We start from the raw sequence: 21496 nt of genomic DNA on the forward strand, positions 1-21496 counted from the left end.
GGGCTTTTCTAAAAGAAAGGGGTTTTCAGGGATTGCCTAAGGGCGGATAGAGTAGGAGATAGTCAGACAGATTGGGGCAAGGAGTTCCAAAGTATGGGGGAGGCTGTGGAGAAGTCCCGGAGGTCATCATGGGAGAAGGTGATGGAGGAGCTAAAGAGCAGAAGGTCATGGGAGGAGCGAAGAAAACGCTTTGGCTGGTATTTTGAGACAAGTTTAGTGATGTAGCAGGGGGCAGAGTGGTGGATGACTCTGAGTGCTAAGCGCTGTCCATTTCTGGACTTTGTCCCTCTGTGATAAATAAGCATTCACTCTCCAAAGGAAGTTGTGGCTGGGGTTTAGCCCCAGTGATCTGGGTAGCCAAGGATGTGATAACAGGCCAATGAGAGCTGTCACCAAGCTGTTCTATTCTCTGTATATTTACTGTATATGAAGTATGGGAACAAGGCAATCATGAGGTCATAGACAGCAGCATTAACTATAATGCTGAGCTAGAGATGTATTTTCAATTAATGCAAACCTGTCATTGAGCCAAATATCATTTAGCTTGGATTCACACATAAGCCAGGCAGGAACCAGCGCAATTATAGTGCAGGTTCCCACGTTACATCTCCCCCGCAGGCAGTTCACACTGCCCTCTGCAAACCGCTGCAGGTGTCAATACAAAGCTATTGACACCACCAGATTGGTTTGCAGATCACAGTGTGAACTGTGAATTCGGGTCGATGGGTGTGAACACACATACGATCCGATTCCAGTGCGCTTAAAAAAAAAGGTTCCCGCACCTTTTTTAGGCGAATCCAATATGAGTCCAGCCATGCAACTGTATGGCTGAATTTGCAATTGGACAGACATCGCATGTGATCTGCACAGCAATGCGGTGCGAATCACATTTGATGTCTGACATTGCATATCTGTGAACCCAGGCTGAAAGCTGAACTCTAATTAACATAGACTTATTCAGTAACACATCAATACATGTTTTTTTTTTTAAATGGAACCAGAGTAAGTACCATATCTCCCCTGATATCAGCTTATTGCAGACCATGTACAACAGAGCTCAGATTGGGAGATGCAGTACAAGCAGCCAATTAGTTGTACTGCAGTACTAATGAACATGCTAATAAAAGGAGAGAGAGCAGAGTGACAAAAAGATAATGGCATTGATCAACTAAAACTGGAAGTGCAAACTCTGGTGCAGCTGTGCATGGTAGCCCATATAGCTTCTAACTTCAGCTTGTTCAATTAACCACTTGTGGACCGGAAGGATTTACCCCCTTAATGACCAGGCTATTTTTTGTGGTACGGCATTGCATTTTATTTAACTGACAATTGCGTGGTTGTGCGATGATGTATCCTAATAAAATGTATGTCCTTTTTCCCCCACAAATAGAGCTTTCTTTTGGTGGCATTTGATCACCTGTACGATTTTTATTTTTTGCGCTATAAAAAAAAAAAAATAGAGCTACAATTCTGAAAAGCTCAAACACACATGCCTTTCTCTGCAGCCTCAGCTGCATTGGACATTGAATGAATGGGAAGTGCTCTGTGCTGAGCGGCTTTGTGTTCATTTACACATAATATTTTCTGTATAACATTCCCAACACATTGTTTTCATAATTTTAGGCCAATTTGTATTCTGCTACATATTTTTGGTAAAACAAATCCCAATAAGTGTATATTGATTGGTTTGCGCATAAGTTATCGCATCTACAAACTAGGGGAAAGATTTATGTAATTTTTATTTATTTATTTTTTTTACTAGTAATAGCGGCGATCAGCAATTTTTAGTGGGACCTTGACATTGCGGCGGACGGATCGGACACCTAACTGACATTTTTGAAACTTTTGGGGGTACCAGTGACATTACTACAGTAATCGGTGCTAAAAATATGCACTGTTACTGTAATAATGACACTGGAAGGGAAGGGGTTAACACCAGGGGTGATCAAAGGGTTAAATGTGTCCCTAGGGGGTGCTTTCAAACTGTGGGGGGGGGGGGGCTTGCTGCATGAACACAGTGACCTGTGTTCCTAAATAAGAGGAACACAGGATCCCTGTGTCCATACCTGACAGAACAGCAGTCTGCCGTGTTTACAACGGCAGACCGCCATTCCGTCTCCACAGGGAGCAATCGTGGCCGCCAGCCCCGCTGATCAGCTTCCCCTGTGGCAAATGGGCGCACGTCTCGCAAAGCGACGTACAGGTACATCATTTCGCGGGACAGAGCCGACCTGCCGCAGTAAAACTACAGCAGCTGGTCAGCAAGCGGTTAAGCTTTGACAAAAAAATCTGGAAACTGATTGGTTTTAATGCAGAGCTGCACCAGATTTTGCACTCTCCAGATTTAGTAAATCAACTCCAATGTCCCATCAGTCTGTTGCTTCTCCTTTCCTTGAGGGGGAAGCTGCACATTGAAGGTTTTTTTACCTCCATGCATTCTAAAAAAAACCTTTAGGCTGGGTTCACACTATCTGTGGCGCGGCGCGGCTCGCAGCAGGGGGTCCGGTGCATCCCAGTTCACCATATTAGGTCCGAATTTTTGCCTGAATTCAGACCTGAAACAGAGCCAAAGACACACAGGACCCTTGTGCAGTGCCGTCCCGGAGATGTGTGAACCGACTCCACTGAGAGCCGGTCACACTCTCCTGTCATGCGATTTGTATGCGAGGAAACCTGCATCTAATTCACATTAGTGTGAACCTAGCCTCAGCCTTTAACCACTTTACCACTAGAGCATTTTGCTGTCTTACGTCTGGGCCACTTTTTGCGATTCGGCGCTGTGCAAATTTAACTGACAATTGCGCGGTCATGCGATGCCGTACCCAAACGAAATTTACGTCCTTTTTTTCCCACAAACAGAGCTTTCTTTTGGCGGTGTTTGATCACCTGTGCGATTTTTACTTTTTGCGCTATAAACAAAAAAAGAGCGTTTATTTTGAAAAAATAACAGTATTTTTCATTTTTTTATATGAAATTCCCCCCAAAAAAGATGTAAAAACCATTTTTTTTTAAATTTTTGGCCAATTTGTTTTCTGCTACCCATGTTCGGTAAAAAAAATTGCAATAAGCGTATTTTGATTGGTTTGCGCAAAAGTTATTGAGTTTACTATCTAAGGGAAAGATTTATGTCATTTTTGGTGTTTTTTTTTTTTTTAACGAGTAATGGCGGCGATCTGCGATTTTTTTGCGGGACTGCGACATTGCGGCGGACAGATCGGACCCTTGACTGACATTTTTGACACTTTTGGGGGTACCAGTGACATTACTGCAGTAATCAGTGCTATAAATATGCACTGTTACTGTAAAAATGACACTGGCAGGGAAGGGGTTAATTTTATTGGAGAGGGGTTAATGTATGCCTGGTGCTTACTGACATGTGTGGGGGGAGGTGACTGAGTGACACAGGAACAGATCGCAGGTTCAGCTATGCCGCCTACAGGGGGAGGAGTCTAGCGACGTAGGTCTACGTCGCTAGACGATAACGAGCCACTGTGCCGCAGTAGCAGCACAGTGGCTAGTGTTAAAGTGGTTAAAACCACTTTAAAGCGGAGTTCCACCCTAAAAAAAAAAATTTGCAGCATCAGTTAGCAAAAAAAAAACCTGAAAAGGAATTGGATAGTTAATATTTTTTTTTTTTTCACTTACCTTGTTTTTAATGAAAATAAACTTACCTTCCTTCCTCTTCCTCCTTGTGCGGACACGGCCGCCCACGTCACTTCCTCCTTTGCATTGCTTCCTGGGAGATGAGCATCATCAATCCCAGGATGCAATGGGAACGGCCCCGGCCGCTACTCTGATTGCCGATCGCAATCTACAGCGCATGTGCGAGATTGCGATCGGCATTCTGGGTAGCCAGGAACCCGGAAGAAGGGCACATCGGGGGACACCATGGCTTCAGATGCCCACACCGGAGATGGCCGCGCTCTGCAATCAATTTTAAAGGTAAGTATTTATCTTTATTTAATTACTGTAATGACCTGTAATGTGGGGTTAGTGCTAGGGTAATAGGGGATATCTTAGGATTAGGGGGGTATTTTTAGTTACAAAATGTGTATGTGGCCGGAACTCCGCTTGAAGTATCATAATGTAATAGTAGTTAAGAATTAAGTTGTGGATATGTCTTGGTATTGTACCATTCAAACAATGGAAAATAAAACATTTATATGAGAAGAGAAAGAAGTGATTACCCTTTGGTTAAATTGGTGAACTTTTTGTTGCAGAGGATGCCTAAAATCTGATTTGTATATTAGTGTAGAGTTTTACAAAAATTAGTAAGCCATAATGCAGGCAGGAAATTACAAACTGCGTATAAAAAAGTCTCCAGGTTGTCATATTTCATTAAATTTTACGGAAAATTACAGCGCTGCAGACTGAAAAGGAAAGGTCATTTTTTTAGGGAACATTCAAATTACAATATGGCTTGTGTAGCAATTGTATATGCTATAAATATATATATATATATATCATTTTTTATTTGCTATTTTTTCCCCACAAAAGTGTAGTTACCCTTTAAATTGGCCCTAAAGTCAACACAGTTGTAAGAGAATCTACAGAACAGGATCTCAGGGTGGCCACTCAGCATTCTTGATGGGAAAATAGAAAACGGAAGCTTAAAATTTTATATTTAGGGAAAGATATGCTCAAGTTTTAACTTACCGAAAGACAAAATCTGATTGGTCAATTTCAGCCCCACAGCTGCTATTCTTTAATATTCCACCATTGCCAACCACAGCGCATTGCTTGAAGGGAATTCCATCAAAGGGCTGCGACTAAAATTATAATATAACCACATCATTAACATTTCTCCTTTCTTACCTTGTTTTGTCACATGAGACAGACAAAGCATTTAAAATAAAAATGCTGTTCTATTAAAAGTGTTTTTTCTATCAATAAAAAGCACCCTTAAGGCCATATTTCTCCATCCCTATCTGGGCAGTGATACTCTGATCTACCCAAGATTCTGTTTTAATAAAGTACTGCAGCTCCTTCAATCACTATGGTAACATACTTTCCTAAATTATTTTTAAAGAAAAGGCCACAAAACATTAACCTTTTGTCTACCAAGATGCATTTATAAATGGCTTGGTATTTACAGTATATATATATATATATATATTTATATATATATATATATATATATATGTATATGTATATATATATATATATATATATATATATATATATATATATATATATATATACAGGGCTTTTTTTCTCAGAGAAAAGGTACAGGAACTATCACCTTCTGAGTCACCCTTCGTCTTTGCCCACCTCTGAGCAGGGTCCCTAGGTTTCACCCCCTACCCACCTTCCAGTACCGCCCCTTTTAGAGAATACAGAACCAAGTATAATTTTGTGCTACTAAGTAACTTGTATGGAATTTGATAGACCCCACCCCAGCAACAGTAGACCCCCTCCAGCAACAATAGACCCTCCTGCAGCAATAGACCCCCCTACCCACAACAATAGTCCTCCCCCAGCAACAATTGACCCCCCCACAACAAAATACCATCCTAGCAACAATAGACCCCCAGCAGCAACCACAGATCTTACAGTAGCTAGCATCAATAGACCCTCCAACAGCCAGCAACAATAAACCTCTCCCAGCAACAATTTACCCGCTAGCAACATAAGACCCCCCCCCCCCCCACAAGCAACAATAGACATGCCTGGCAACAATAGACACCCACAAAAAATAGATCTCCACCAACGACAATAGATCCCCCAGCAGACAGCATCGATAGACCTTCAGGCACACCCCAGCACTCCTTGCCATAAAATACATTCAGTGCTTGAGGTGCCGGAACTGCGTTCCCCCGTGTTCCCGCTGAAAAAAAGCCCTGTATATATATATATATATATATATATATATAAAAAAACATAAAAATTATTAATATAAATAGCTGCAAATATCATGCAGCATAAAATAATTGCAATGGGCCCTATTTTATTCTTCAGGGTCTCTGCTTTCAGAAAATACAAAATTTTTGGGGGTTTCAAGTCATTTCTAACAAAAAATGCATATTTTATTGTGTGCAAAAAAAATTACTAAATTTCTCCAGTAGACAAGTGGTTCTTGATGAAATGTTAATACGATATATGAAGGTATATAAAGAAAATATCAGAAGAGAATATACTGTACAGTAAAAGCAGTGACGGATTGTCTACAAGAGTGAAATTCCTGTCCAGTAACCTCACAGGACATATCTAGGAGCTGCCATTAAAGAGCCGCCTTTTTCCTACTTTGGCAGCTTACATAAGGATTGCATAGCAATGTTAAATATCTCAGTGTGGAGTGAGGACCTCCGCCTGCAGTAGAGTTGTTGATGTGCTCTGATCTGCATACTTCTTGTTCTGGGTCAGTGAATTGGAAAGCATTTGCTCTCAATCCCCGTTCTAGTAGGCACAGAAAGTACAGGGAACATAACAAAGACAAAGCAAGAAAAAACCTCAGGCCTCCTTCACACGAGCTTCAGCTTGTATAAGATCAGTGTGAACAGCAAGCTTTGACAAAGAATTCGTAGAGATTTCAACAAGCTTTGTAAAGTACAATTCAAATCCAGGTTGTAAATGTTGAACACAGATCCTAATGAGAGTGCTGACTGCCACTTTAAACAAGGTGCTAGCAGGCTTCAGAGGTTATTGAAGCCTGCTAGCAGCTAACAATATAACGTGCCTATGCCTAGGTTTTTTTCCTTTAATGCTGGCCATACACAGATTTTTACTCAGCCAGTGGGCTAATGGAAAGAAAAATAGATTCCTCCATTCACACAAACAAGATGGATGGAGGAACGCTTCATTCTGACAGTGGCACCCATTCTAACTGAAGATAAAATAATGACTTATGAGATAAAATACAGATCCATGAGAAAACAAAGCTTCCAAATGGTAACCATTTCATATAAAAAAAAATTCAAAGTGAAACAATGTTGTCGTTGGTACAGTAAATGAGGAAGTTACCGTGTGCTTTTTTTTTTTTTTTAACTTCTAGATAGTGTGGCAAAGAGTTAAAATCTCTCTCAGGTTTCTTTTTTCTGCTGTCTTTGTCGCTTTAGGTGACAATGTTGTCACTGTCTCAGGAAGTGGGTTGAGATCTCAGAACACAGACGGCAATAAAAAGAGATTCTAGGCTTTCCGAAACCTGACAATTTAAAACTGAACTCAGGTGAAGGACAACATGTACCCTTGAAGTGCCCCCCTCCCCTGCATTATAAAGGGTTACTTGCTTGTTTTTCTTACGGCAGTGATCTCCAAACTGCAGCCCAGGGGCCAAATGCGGCCCTTTGCTTGACTCTACCCGGCCCTTGGGACATTATTCCTCCAACTGACACCAAGGATGAGGCACCATTTCTCCTAAAAACACCATTAAAGGGGCATTGTTCCTGCCACTGACACCATCGATGGAGCACTTTCCCTTCCATTGATACAAACCATGGCACACTATTCCTCCCACTGACACTGTCGAAGGGGCGCTATCATGTCCATTGATACCAACCATGGGGCACTATTGCTCCCACTGACACCATCGATATGGCACTACTCCTTCCAATGCTACCAACCATGGGGCACTGTTCCTCCTCTTAAAAGTAATGATGGGCAAGGTTTACTCCCACTGATGCCGGAACATTCTCTACTCACACTGGCCAAAGTCCAGCCCTATAAATTCTATAGAACTGTAAACTGGCCTTTTGTTTAAAAGTTTGGAGACCTCTGGCTTAGGGGATGATTAATAAGGTGATATACCATACTTATCATAAAGGGTTAGTTCCCCTTTACCAAAAAAATTGTTGCCTTTAGATAAAACAAACTGGAGAAGATTTACTAAAACTGGTGCACTCAAAGTCTGGTGCAGCTGTGCATGGTAGCCAATCAGTTTCTAAGGTCAGCTTGTTTAATTAAGCTTTGGCAATAAAACCTGGAAGCTGGTTGGTTTCTTTTCAGAACTGCACCAGATTTTGGACTCTGCAGCCTTAGTAAATCTCCCCCACTGTGCAGCTTTCAAAGTTAAATTATGTCTACATTTTAGGTGTAGGCCATTTATGAACCTCCCGAAGCCTGCCTGATAAACTCCCAGCGATAACATAATCTGTCCTACCTTGTTGCTAGGATGTTGCTTCTCTATCCCCTGTCACGGTAGCTCTGAACTCAGCAATGCTGTGATAAAGGAGATAGCAAATCACACATGTGCAGGGTTTTGAGAACTTGCTCCTTTGATGGTGAGGGTGAGCACTGTCCCAGGCTTCAAGAGGTTCGTAAATGGTCTACACCAGGGGTCTCCATACTTTCTAAGCAAAGGGCCAGTTTACTGTCCATCAGACTTTGTGGGGGCCAGACTGTGGCCAGGAGGAGTAGAAAATGCCCCATCATTGGCTTTAGTAGGGGGAATAATGTTGGTATCAGGGGAAGGAATAGTGCCCAATCACTGGTGTCACTGCAAGGAATAGTGCCCCAATCAGTGGTGTCAGTGCAAAGAAAAGTGCCCCATTATTTGTGTCAGTCAAAGGAAAAGTGTTCCATCATTGGTATCAGTGGAAGGACTAGTGCCCCATCATTGGTGTCAGTGGAAGGAATAAAGCCCCATCATTGGTGCAGGGAAAGGAATATTGTCTCATCATTGGTGTCAGTGGAAGGAATAGTGCCTTGTATCAGTTGGAGGAAAGTGTCCCAAGGGCCAGATAAAGGAAAGCAAAGGGCCACATCTGGCCCCCTGCTACAGTTTTGAGACCACTGGTCTACACCTATAGCAAGGACATTATTTAACTTTGGTCAAAGCTGCACACTTGGTTTTTATCTTCAGTCGCCCCTTACCTGCATAGGAAGTTTTTGGTAAATGTGAACCAACCCTTTAATTCTTGCTTCCTCGGTAGCTGGTGCTCTCTTTCACTGTTTGATGCTCTAGAACAGGGGTCTCCAAACTATGGCCCTCCAGTTGTTCAGGAACTACAATTCCCATCATGCCTATTCATGTCTGAGAATGTCAGAGTTTTACAATGCCTCGTGGGATGTGTAGTTCTGCAACAGCTGGAGGGATGTAGTTTGAGGATCCCTGCTCTAGAATGGGCCCTCAGCCTCTTTCATACAATGTAGGACTGCTGGTGTCCGGATGTTTATACTGTGACATTGGTTTTAGAGGTGTGGTGATGTGACAAATTGTGATATACTCTGTTGTCTATAAGAGTCATTATACTACATTTTTTACTGTTACCTTTTGATACATTAAAATAGATGCCATTACCCCGTCAAACAAGCCTAGTGTCCGCCTTATTAACTGCTGGGCTACTCCCTGTGGGAGCCATACCCCCATAGGGTTGTAACCACCTCTCCCTTTTTGTATATGCATTGATTGGTGAGCGGGCAGAACACCAGCTTGGTGTATAGGCATTTGAATTGTGGTAAAACAGATACTATTTATACTCCCCAACTTTTTGTTCTTGTTTTGGTCCTGCACTGTACGGGATGATGTCAGCAAATGGTGACCATGAAAACAGTCTCATAGAGAAGCCTGTTGGGAACAAGGAATTAGGTAAGTTATTAACCTTATTCATCATCTCCTAGGCAGGTGGTCCCCAACCTCCCCGGTACCAGGGACTCCCCTCAGCGACCAAAACCCTCCACGGACCGGGGGGGGGGGGGTATAGGCGGCAGGTTGGGTTGGGTGGGGGGAGCTGGGGTGGCGTTTGTGTGCTGCCTGCCACTCGGATGGTGGGGGGGGGTGGGGGTTAGGAGTCTGAGGTGGAGGGGTAGTGTGCATGCAGTATGTGGCCTCCCTTATGTGAATGCCACCTGTCACCTCAAGGGAGGAAGGGGGGTCTTGTTGGTACAGTCGGTCACCTCCTGGTGGTGTGCAGCTTATCAACTCTCTTGTATGTGAGCCGCCCCTATCACCTGAGGAGGGGGGAGTATTGCTGTAACCTGTCAATTCCAGGGGGTGGGGGAGTATGCAGCCTGCCACCTCTGGGCTGGCATGACCCTCCTCCATCCCCTTCTCCTTCCCCTTCCTCTTCGTAGGTAGGGTGACAACAGAGAGGGAGTGGGTGCCCTCTAGTGGTGGAAGAGTGGCAGTGCAGGTTATGCTGGCTCGCTCGCCTGCTGCCCACCCAGGTCTGGCCCCCAACAAGAAACAGCCTTGCACATGTCCACGGCCCAGAGGTTGGGGATTCCTGTCTTAGGCAAAACAAGCTATAAACCCTTGCAGTGGGAAGGGAGGTGCACTACACGGATAAACCTTTTTTTCCCCAGAGTTCAGCTTTAAAGTGTTTTATTGCTGTTGTGTACCTGTTGAAAAGATTTACCCTCACTTCCTGTCCTGGTATTAATGTTGTAACTGGGACAGGAAGTGAGGGGGGTTGCATTGGAAGAAATTGGCATTTAATGAGGCAGCTACTCTACTGTATGCCTGTAGTGATTTTCAAGTTTGACAGAAAAAGTCTGCAGGCTCTTTCAAATATCGATAAGAAAATGTTATTAATTTTGCCATTGTATGTCGAGTTTTTTTTATCAGACTTTCATTAGTAAAATGAAGCGCTGAGTGCCTGCAGTGAGGAGCTATAAGACGCACGCCGGAGGATTCGGAAATGACTCTTCTGAAGTTGGATTTCTGCCAGCTGATATAATTGTGTATTGTTATTAGCTGCGACATGAGCCGTGTGAAGCCTTTTCTATCCCAGGTGATGTGAGAAAAATAATTCTGACAACTGTTTACAGCCTTATAGGGATATCTGTCATCTCTAAATTCCAGGCTGTATTTACCAAACAGGCAGCCCAGGCATGTGCCTGGGGGCAAAATCTCCAGGGGCCACCATGAACACCATAGAAAATGATTCTGTACGTTTTTTTCTTCTGGTTGTTAATTCATACTTATTAAAAATTGTGCCATTTATTTATATATTTTATTCCTTTATATATACAGTATATCACCTACAAGCTTGTAGGTGGAGTGCAGAGTGGTGCAGCAGCAATAACGCACACTGTCCAAATGCGATGTAAAGAACTTGTACTGAGGTATTTCAGAGACAGTTCACAATAAACCCGGTGGAAAGACGGCCCAAACAGGAACACTCACAGTTCCATCAACGTGTAGAGAGTAGGTTTCAGCTGAAATGACAGAACCGGTTATGAGGGGCAGAATATGGCATGTCCGTCTTGTACCCAAGCAGAAAGATATCCAAAGAAGTTGCAAGCCCTATGCTTTCCCTCCTCATCAGGACCCTTTTCTTGACACTAGTTCTGTCTCTACCCAGTGGGGTAGCCCTCCCTACTCAACCCGCTCGCAAAATACAGAGCCTTAAATAGGCTCTGCCTGACCCAAGATGGCTGCATGAGTCAAATGGGGTGGCAGTATCCAACTGCATAGCTTCCCCAGTGACCCACTCCAACTGTACTGTTGCTACGGATGAGCGCCACCTACTGTGTAGAAAGCAGACTGGACCTGCTTACAAGCTCCCCAAGCTTCCTTGTTCCAGTCTTCCTGTTGCCCCATGATACTGCGTTGTTTCACGCTGGCCTCTGGTTTGCACCACTAATTCTCTCCTGCACCGCCTCATTTAGGTTACTTGTTGCCAGTCATTAGTGTTCACTATTGAGGATTTTTTTTACTATATACAGTATTTCTTTCAGCACATAACACGCAGTAGGGTACGTGTAGGGTGATGATTGTATATTACTTTTTATAAATTTTTGCATTTGTTTTTCACAATTTATTTTTCAGGATATATTCATCTCCTTTATTTTATAAATTTGTTGTTATTCCACATAAAATTAGTGGTGGTTTTATGCAGTATTTGGGTTTTATGCACTATTTATTCAGTAAGTACTATATACATTTGGTGACCGGTGTTATACTAATTTAGGGCTCAATGTGAGTTTGCTTTTTCAGCTAGATATATAACTACTGCATAGAAATAAGTGACATCAATGCTTTATTGGTAAACTACATTTTTCAGAGAATATGAATGATAACACAAAAACCTTTCTTTCGCTCATGGTTAGTGTTTGGGTGAAGCCATTTATTACCAATCATTCGTGATTACTCTTTTTCAATCATAATGACAACAGAAACTACCCAAATGACCCTGATCAAAATTTACATACCCCAGTTCTTAATATCGTGTATTGCCCCCTTTAACATCAATGACAGCTTGAAGTCTTTTGTGGTATTTGTGGATGAGGTTCTTTATCTTCTCAGATGGTAAAGCTGCCCATTCTTCCTGGCAAAAAGCCCCCAGTCCCTGTAAATTCTTGGGCTGTCTTGCATGAACTGCAAGTTTGAGATCTCCCCAGAGTGGCTCAATGATATTGAGGTCAGGAGACTGAGATGGCCGCTCCAGAATCTTCACTTGCTGCAGCCAATGACAGGTCGACTTGGCCTTGTGTTTAGGATCATTGTCATGTTGGAATGTCCAAGTACGTCCCATGTGCAGCTTCCAGGCTGATGAATGCAATTTTTCCTCCAGTATTTTTTGATAACTGCATTTATCTTGCCATCAATTCTGACCAAATTTCCTGTGCCTTTGTAGCTCACACATCCCCAGAACATCAGCGATCCAACTCTGTCTTTCACAGTAGGAATGGTGTAGCTGTCATCATAGGCCTTGTTGACTCCTCTCCAAATGTAGCGTTTATGGTTGTGGCCAAAAAGCTCAATTTTGGTCTCATCACTCCAAATGACTTTGTACCAGAAGGTTTGAGGCTTGTCTCTGTGCTGTTTGGCGTATTGTAAGTGGAATACTTTGTGGCATTTGCGTAGTAATGGCTTTGTTCTGGCGAATCGACCATGCAGCCCATCCTTCTTCAAGTGCCTCCTTATTGTGCATCTTGAAACAGCCACACCACATGTTTTCAGAGAGTCCTGTATTTCACCTGAAGTTATTTGTGGGTTTTTCTTTGCATCCTTGAACAATTTTCCTGGCAGTTGTGGCTGAAATTTTAGTTGGTCTCCCTGACAGTGGTTTGGTTTCAACAGAACCCCTCGTTTTCCACTTCTTGATTAGAGTTTGAACACTGCTGATCAGCATTCTCAACTCCTTGGATATCTTTTTAAGTCCCTTTCCTGTTTTATACAGTTCAACTACCTTTTCCCGCAGATCCTTTGACAATTAATTTGCTTTCCCCATGACTCAGAATCCAGAAACGTCAGTGCAACACTGGATGAAAGATGCAAGGCTCTGTCAGGAGTCCAGAAACTCATTGACCTTTTATACACACACAATAATTTCAAGTAAACAGATCACATGTGAGGATGGTTACCTTTAATAGCCATTCAAACCCCTTTGTGTCAACTTTTGTGCATGTTATCAGGCCAAAATCACCAGGGTATGTAAACTTTTGATCAGGATCATTTGGGTAGTTTCTGTTGTCATTCTGATTTAAAAAGAGTAAACACCGTTGATTGATAATAAATGGCTTTAGCCAAACACTAACCATGAGTGAAAGAAAAGTTTTTGTGTTATCATTCATATTCTCAGAAAAATGGCCAAGAAATCATAAACTCTGCCAGGGTATGTAAACTTATGAGCACAACTGTATACTACACATAAAAACAATTAAAACCAAACCTACCAAACATGATTCTAGTCCAAGCATGCCAAATAGTATCTAGCTGAAAAAGGGAACTCACACTAAGTCCTAAACTGGTATGACGCGGGTCAAATGTACAGTTTATAGCACACTCTAAATAAACAGTGCAAATATCTTCCACATCAAAGGATTATTTATGCTAGTATGTGCCATCATCCCAAATACTATTATTATTATTATACAAATTTAATATAATGACAACAGTTTGCGCAGTGCTTTACAACATGAGGGCAGAACTATATACAAAAAATACAAGTGGCCGGGACCTAAAAAAAGCACATTAGAAATTTGTGTACAAACTAGCAACAATCTCAAATCACAAACATTCTTTATTTAACAAACATTAAAAAACGGTTATGGCTAATCCAAGTGCAATTCATGCAGTCCTTGAAAAAATTATTTCTACAGCATTATATCAGCGCATTAACTCCACAAAATGAAAAACGGCATTAATGTCTTGCTTTCATACAATGTGATTCACATAGGAGGAACCCAACATGTTTCGAGAAGTTGTCTTCTTCAGGGTTGCCAGTGGCAAATTTTTTAAAAGCCCAAAGATCAGCCATGTGGAAGAAAATCTGTATGTTGATGTCTCCAGTTAGTCCATATAGAGAACAATCAGAACAACTAGCTGAGAGTCACAGTGGTTGCAGATGACACCAACAGTAGGTTTCTTCTAAAATTGTAAAAGCATGGAAGCGGTCTCACAGCATCCCCATGAACTTAGAGAACATACAAATCATTTTTAAAGGAATACCTGAAATGTACTTGCAACAGCCTTGAATATTTCTTAATGTTTGGTACATAAAGATGGTTTGCGATTTTAGATCGTTGCTAGTTCGAACACAATTTCGAATGTGCTTTTAGTCAAAGACACTTGTATTTTTTGTATTTAAATAAATAGTGCATAAAACCATAAAACTGAAAGAGTGCACAAAACCACCACTAATATCATGTGGGAAAAACATGAAACAAATAAAATAAAGGAGATGAAAAAAAAAAAATTGTGAAGAATAAATTAAATGATGGAAAAAAAAGTAATATATATATGCATCACCCTACATTATTATTATTATTACACAGGATTGATATAGTGCCAACAGTTTACACAGTAATTTACAATATACAGTAAAGGGAGACAGTACAAATACAATCCAGTTCAATACAGAAGGAATAGGAGGGCCCTGCTCATGGATCTTACAATCTAAAGGGAGGGGGAGGTGGTACAAAAGGTAATGACTGCAGGGGATGATCTAATGGAGGTGAATCAAGTACAGTTCTTAGGTGGAGGTGGGGTAGGCTTCCCTGAGTAAAGGAGTTTTCAAGGATCTCCTGAAGGTGGACAGGGTAGGAGCTGACCAGACATGCTGGGGCAGGGAGTTCCAGAGGATGGGAGAGGCTCTGGAGAAATCCTAGGGGCGAACATGGGAGGAGGTAACAATTGAGCTAAAGAGAAAAAGTTCTTGGGAGAAGCAGAGAAGATGATTTGGGTGATATCTGCAGATGAGGTTGGTGATGCAGCTGGGGGCAATGTTGTGGATGGCTTTGTATGTTGTGGTTAGCATTTTGAATTTTAAACGGTGGGGTAAGGGAAGCCCGTGAAGAGATTGGCAGAGGGGGTCAGCAGTCACCGATTTACAGAGTCACAGAGACAGAAAAATTAGTAATATGTGAGGAGATTAAGGGGGTGAGGAGTCGAGAGTAAGATCTGGGTGTCGTCAGCATAGAGGTGGTATTGGAAGCCATGGGAGGGTATCAAATGGCCCAGGGAACAGGTAAAGAGAGAGAATAGGAGGGGCCCAAGGAAATAGCCTTCGGGTACCCCAGCAGAAAGAAGAAGAGGAATGGAAGAGATTGTGTTGTATGTGACAATGAAAGTGCGCTGAGATAGTAGGAGGAGAACCTGGAAACAGCAAAGTCACTGAGGCCAAGGGAGTGGAGTTTATTGAGGAGGAGTGGATAGTCAACTGTATCAAAGGCAGCAAAAAGGTGAAAGAGTATGAGTATGGAGTAATGACCGTTGGTTTTAGCAGTTAGTAGGTCATTGATGAGTTTTAGTAGGGCAGTTTCAGTGGATTGTTGTGGGGCGGAAGCTGGAGACTGTAAGGGATCAGGAAGGTTGTTGCCAGTGAGGTAACACCTTATACCGTTGCAGACAAGACGTTCACGAAGCCTGGAGGCAAATGGGTGCAGGGAGATGGGTATTAAGATATTCAAACAGATCGGGGTCCAGTGAGGGTTTTTTAAGTATGGGGTTAACCAGTGCATGTTTGAGCGGGAAGAGAAAGGTGCAAGAGGAGAGGGAGAGGTTGAAGATGTGGGATAGAGAGTTTAGGATAGAGCAGGAAGGTGGTCGCAGTGATTGTGAGGGGACAGGGTCCATGGGACAGGTGGTGAAATGGGCAGTGGAAAAGAGTTTGGCAACTTCCTCAGGGGTAACGGTTGAAGGAGGAAAGTATTGGGTGCGTCGTGGGACCAGGTGTGTTGGTTGGGGGAGGAAGCCGGACGCTGGATATCTCATCACGAATTGTGTTGATTTTGTTTTTGAAATGATTTACAATCTCTTGGGCAATAAGTAAGTTGGTGGGTGGAGGCAGTGGGGGTGAAGTAAGGGATTAAGGGTAGAAAAGAGCTGACAAGGTTTGGTGAGAGGGCTTTGATGAGAGTTTTATAGTAAGTTTGTTTAGCAGTGTAGAGGCAGGAGTTGTATTTGAGAAGCAAAGATTTGTAGAAGGTGAAGTCTTTAAGGCATTTCGTTTTATGCCATGCTCGTTCAAGAGTACGTGTCTTGAGACTTCTGGTGTCACCTGTTTGCCAGGGTTGTAGTAGACAAGGCCTGGTTCTGTGTGTAGAGAGAGGAGCGAGGATGTCCAAGGAGGATGATAGTATGTTGTTGTAGACAGAAGTGGCCAGGTCTGGGCAGGACAAGAGTGCGATTTTATCATAAAGGCAGTCAGTAGCATAATGAGGAAGGGAAGGGTTGAGGTGGCGAAGGTTCCTGCAGGTAATAGATTGCAGGTTGGCAGGTAGGAGACAGGGAAAGTGTGAAACTGATAAGGTTGTGTTCAGAGAGAGGAAAAGGGGTGTTAGAAAGGTTGCAAGGAGTGCAGAGGTGGGAGAACAAAAGTGTTGCTATTGGAGTTAGATGTGGTTTGTGTCCGCTGTGTTAAGTTAAAAGAAGAGGTTAAGTTGAGTAGTTGAGAAGTGGCTGAGATGTTAACATTGATTGGAATATTAGTCACCGAGGATGATGGCAAATACTTTAGAGGAGAGAAATTTAGGGTAGCCATGTGAAAAAAAACCCAAAAAAACCTAAACAAATGCTCTGCACTTAAATAACATAGAGGGAAAGAAGGGGAGATGTAGGACCTGGAAGGTGCTTTGTGGGGAGAGGAGAAGTCCAACTCGGCCTCCTTTTTTCGTCTGCTGGGTTTGGGTGAGTGAGTCCAGAGGTGGCCATTGACAGAGGCAAGTTTGTTAGAGACTGAGCGGGCATTCCAGAGGGCACACATAAGGGGGGGGGGGGGGCTGACTCATGGAAACTGGGTAATTGAGATAAGAATGCAAGGGTTTTAGCTACTGTCAGAGAAGGTAGACTGCCAATTCTGGGGGTGAGGGATACAGTATCTCACAAAAGTGAGTACACCCCTCACATTTTTGTAAATATATTATTATATCTTTTCATGTGACAACACTGAAGAAATGACACTTTGCTACAATGTAAAGTAGTGAGTGTACAGTTTGTATACCAGTGTAAATTTGCTGTCCCCTCAAAAAAATGAAACACACAGCCATTAGTGTCTAAACTGCTGGCAACAAAAGTGAGCACACCCCTAAATGAAAATATACAAATTAGGCTCAATTAGCCATTTTCCCTCCCCGGTGTCATGTGACTCGTTCCTGTGACAAGGTCTCAGGTGTAAATTTGGTGTTATCGCTCTAACTCTCTCATACTGGTCACTGGAAGTTCAACATGGCACCTCATGGCAAAGAACTATCTGATGATCTGAAAAAAAAAGAATTGTTGCTCTATATAAAGATGGCCTAGGCTATAAGAAGATTGCCAAGACTCCGAAACTGAGCTGCAGCACGGTGGTCAAGACCATACAGCGGTTTAACAGGACAGGTTCACCATGGACGACCAAAGAAGTTGAATGCACATGCTCAGCATCATATCCAGAGGTTGTTTTTGAGAAACAGACGTATGAGTGCTGCCAGCATTGCTGCAGAGGTTGAAGGGGTGGGGGGTCAGCCTGTTAGTGCTCAGACCATACGCTGCACATTGCATCAAATTGGTCTGCATGGCTGTCGTCCCAGAAAGAAGCCTCTTCTAAAGATGATGCACAAGAAAGCCTGCAAACAGTTTGCTGAAGGCAAGCAGACTAAGGACATGGAATCCTGGAACCATGTCCTGTGGTCTGATGAAAACAAGATAAACGTGTCGTGTGTCGTGGCAACCAGGTGAGGAGTACAAAGACAAGTGTGTCTTGCCTACAGTCAAGCATGGTGGTGGGAATGTCATGGTCTGGGGCTGCATGAGTGCTGCCGCTACGGAGGAGCTACAGTTCATTGAGGGAGCTATTATGAATGCCAACATGTACTGTGACATACTGAAGCAGAGCATGATCCTCTCCCTTTGGAGACTGGGCCACAGGGCAGTTTTCTAACATGATAAACACACCTCCAAGCTGCCTTGCTAAAGAAGCTGAGGACTGAGCTAATGGACTGGACAAGCATGTCTCCAGACCTAAACCCTATTGAGCATCTGTGGGGCATTCTCAAACAGAAGGTGGAGGAGTGCAAGGTCTCTAACATCCACCAGCTCCGTGATGTCATTATGGAGGAGTGAAAGAGGACTCCAGTGGCAACCTGTGAAGCTCTGGTGAACTCCATGCCCAAGAGGGTTAAGGCAATGCTTGAAAATAATGGTGGCCACACAAAATATTGACATTTTGGGCCCAATTTGGACATTTTCATTAGGGTTGTACCCACTTTTGTTGCCAGCGGTTTAGACATTAATGGCTGTGTGTTGAGTTATTTTTAGGGGACAGTAAATTTACACTGTTATACAAGCTGTACACTTACTACTTTACATTGTAGCAAAGTGTCATTTCTTCAGTGTTGTCACACGAAAAGATATAATAAAATATTTACAAAAATGTGAGGGGTGTACTCACTTTTTGTGAGATACTGTAGCTGGAGGGGGCCAGGGTTATCCCCATACGTTAGGAGTAGTTGGAGGGTGAGGGCAGTAAGGTGCATGATATGTGCTAAAAGGAATACTATAAATAACCCAGTCCAGTTCCAGTCTTGAGTGTTCTTCTGTTACAGGAGGCAGGGTATTTCTTTGGGTGGACAATTCCAACTGACTGTCCAGCAGTGGGTCCTCTTGGAATTTAGAAAAGGAATCTCATCAAAGACACTATGCAAGAGGACTATTAAGAACCAGCCATCATGCCCACAGTTTCTGACCATCTACTGTAGTATGCCCACACTCTCTGACCATCTACTATAGTATACTCACAATCTCTGACCATCTATTGTAGTATGCCCACAGTTTCTGACCATCTACTGTAGTATGCCCACAGTCTCTGACCATCTACTGTAGCATAGCCATAGTCTCTGACAATCTACTGTTGTATGTCCAGTCTCTAACCATCAACTGTAGCATGCACACAGTCTCTGACCATGTACTGTAGTATGCCCACAGTCTCTGACTACTCTGTAGCAAAACATACATAGGGCTTTGGGCCTGAAAAACTGTTGATGGTACGTTGGACACATAAAACTTTGCTTTATGGAATTTTTCAGAAAATACGTTTTGTCAATATTTGGAGCAATAGGGAGGTGAAGTATAGCGCCAAGAAGATGATAGTCCAAAACAGTCAAGATCATGGGTTCTGCACCTAATAAACAATACACACTGCTACATATTAGTTTATGGGAATTGCAATGTGCCACAATCAGCTGCACCATGTGCCATGTCTAATTCCTCTACAACCACCAATTATAGTTTTATCTGGCCCGTTACCAATAGCTTTTTGATGTTCTTTTTGGGGGGAATTTTTGGTCCCACCTCAAGACAAGAACAGGATCCATAAGCTTGAACTAGACATGAAGATTTTGATGGACAGTCCACTGTGGGAGAGCGCCCCCTGCTGGGGGTGCGGAGTATCAGGTAAATAAAACTGTTTCTCCTCTCCCCTAGGCTAAATAAGCCTTTAACCCTTGCAGTGTGAACTCAGCCCCACTGCAAAGGATGATTTATCATTTTTCCGTACTGGGGCTTTAAAGTGTCTCTATACTCAGGGAATAATTGTATAGTTTTACAACTTACCAGTCCTTAGATGTGGTGGCTGCATTCGTTTTCTCATTTTTCAGGGTTTTTTTAAAATTATTTTTACCCACTGATCCTGCTACAAACAACTCCTGTCCTAGTGTGACACGCTTGTGGGAAGTCTTATTGGTTCCAGACAGTTGATTGGTTATCATGTCTCCCTGCTATTACATTTGCAGGGGGCTATTTGCTTTAACTGAATGGCACGTATCCAAAATAGGTGCCATCTATGTGCCGCCTTCACATAAAACCCCGGACAGCGTCTCAGCAGCCGACATTTAATTTACATTACCGCTGATAAGGTTCTAATTAATTTCCTGACACAAGTGTTAATCGCTCTCCGGAAGCCTTACCTTAGGCAGCATTCTGTAAATGTCCTCTGCAATTAAAATATTCTTTTTACTTTCCACCTCATACGTGATATTACTTCCCAGCGAGGTATTGTTCTGAGAGACGATGAAGTTATTAACTGCATTGCAGCACGAAGACAGGTAGAGTCTGCAAACAAAAAAAACACAACATAAATCTAGATCTCTACAGTGCCTATGTTCTGTAATAATAAAGAGTCACAAATGGAGGGTCTGTGCAGGGAACAGGCTTAGAGAAGAATGGAAGGAGAGCTGGAATTGTCTTTGGTGTACGGTGGGTGGTGCCGCTTGTCTATGGAAGTACATTTGGGGGTTTATTTATAAAGCTCGGAAACAGTGGGAAGCTTTTGTTTAAATTCCGGCATGGCAGTGCCGATTGTTTATGGAAGTGAAGAGAAATGCCCGATACAAATACAATCCTGCTTCTCTTGTGTGCTGCAGAATGGGAAGCATTAGGACATTAATACAAGGGTACCGCTGTGATCCAGATATGGTGTGACTGTTTTATGTTCCTGCTCTCCTGCTTCTAATCAAAGCCGTCATAACAATTTGAAGTTAAAGCGGAATCATAGGCAAATATAGAAAGCCCCGTCATTTTACTTTTCCTAATTTAAAAAATTGGCTATTTAAGGCCATTGGGCGGAAGTGACGTTTGACGTTGCTCCGGTCCTCCAGGGGCATAGAGTCGAGTGGGGGCCATCTTGCCCTCACTCGACTTACTGCCCATCACTGCACAGGACCGAATCGTTTTCACCGCTACCGATGGCTCCAGTAAGCGGGGAAAATGACCGGGAAGTGGCGCGAGGGGTGTGGGTGAACCTCTACCGCTGCCCAAAAAAGTGATTCAGCGGTGAATCCGGCGCCAGGACCGCTTTTATCAGAGTATGAGTATGGAGTAATGGCCATTGGTTTTAGCAGTTAGTAGGTCATTGGTGAGTTTTAGTAGGGCAGTTTCAGTGGATTGTTGTGGGGGCAGAAGCTGGACTGTAAGGGATCGGGAATGTTGTTGCCAGTGAGGTAGCAACTTATACCGTTGCAGACAAAGGCGTTCATGAAGCTTGGAGGCAAATGGGAACAGTGGTCCGGAAGTGGTTAATACGGTTTTGTATATATCACTTGACAAACAGGGCAGAAAGGAAAATGGGACTTTAGAGTAGTGATCGACCGATATCTGTTATTCGTTGCCGATACCAATATTTTGGCCAATGCATATCGG

The 21496-nt window shown here is 42.9% G+C and overlaps 1 protein-coding gene across 1 annotated transcript in view; it reads right to left on the minus strand.

Annotated features, from left to right (window-relative positions):
• The window catches only part of ST8SIA6 (ST8 alpha-N-acetyl-neuraminide alpha-2,8-sialyltransferase 6), a 213759-nt gene that overhangs the window by 16565 nt on the left and 175698 nt on the right, over window positions 1–21496 (minus strand). The window contains exons 5-6 of the mRNA XM_082258345.1: window positions 20266–20410; window positions 4657–4769 (exon numbers count right to left, since the gene is read on the minus strand). Of these exons, the coding sequence (XP_082114471.1) occupies window positions 4657–4769; window positions 20266–20410 (258 nt within the window). The remainder of the gene's footprint in view (window positions 1–4656; window positions 4770–20265; window positions 20411–21496) is intronic.

This window comes from Pelophylax lessonae (genome assembly GCF_965119305.1).
Source record: "Pelophylax lessonae genome assembly, chromosome: 5".
Classification (NCBI taxonomy): domain Eukaryota; kingdom Metazoa; phylum Chordata; class Amphibia; order Anura; family Ranidae; genus Pelophylax; species Pelophylax lessonae.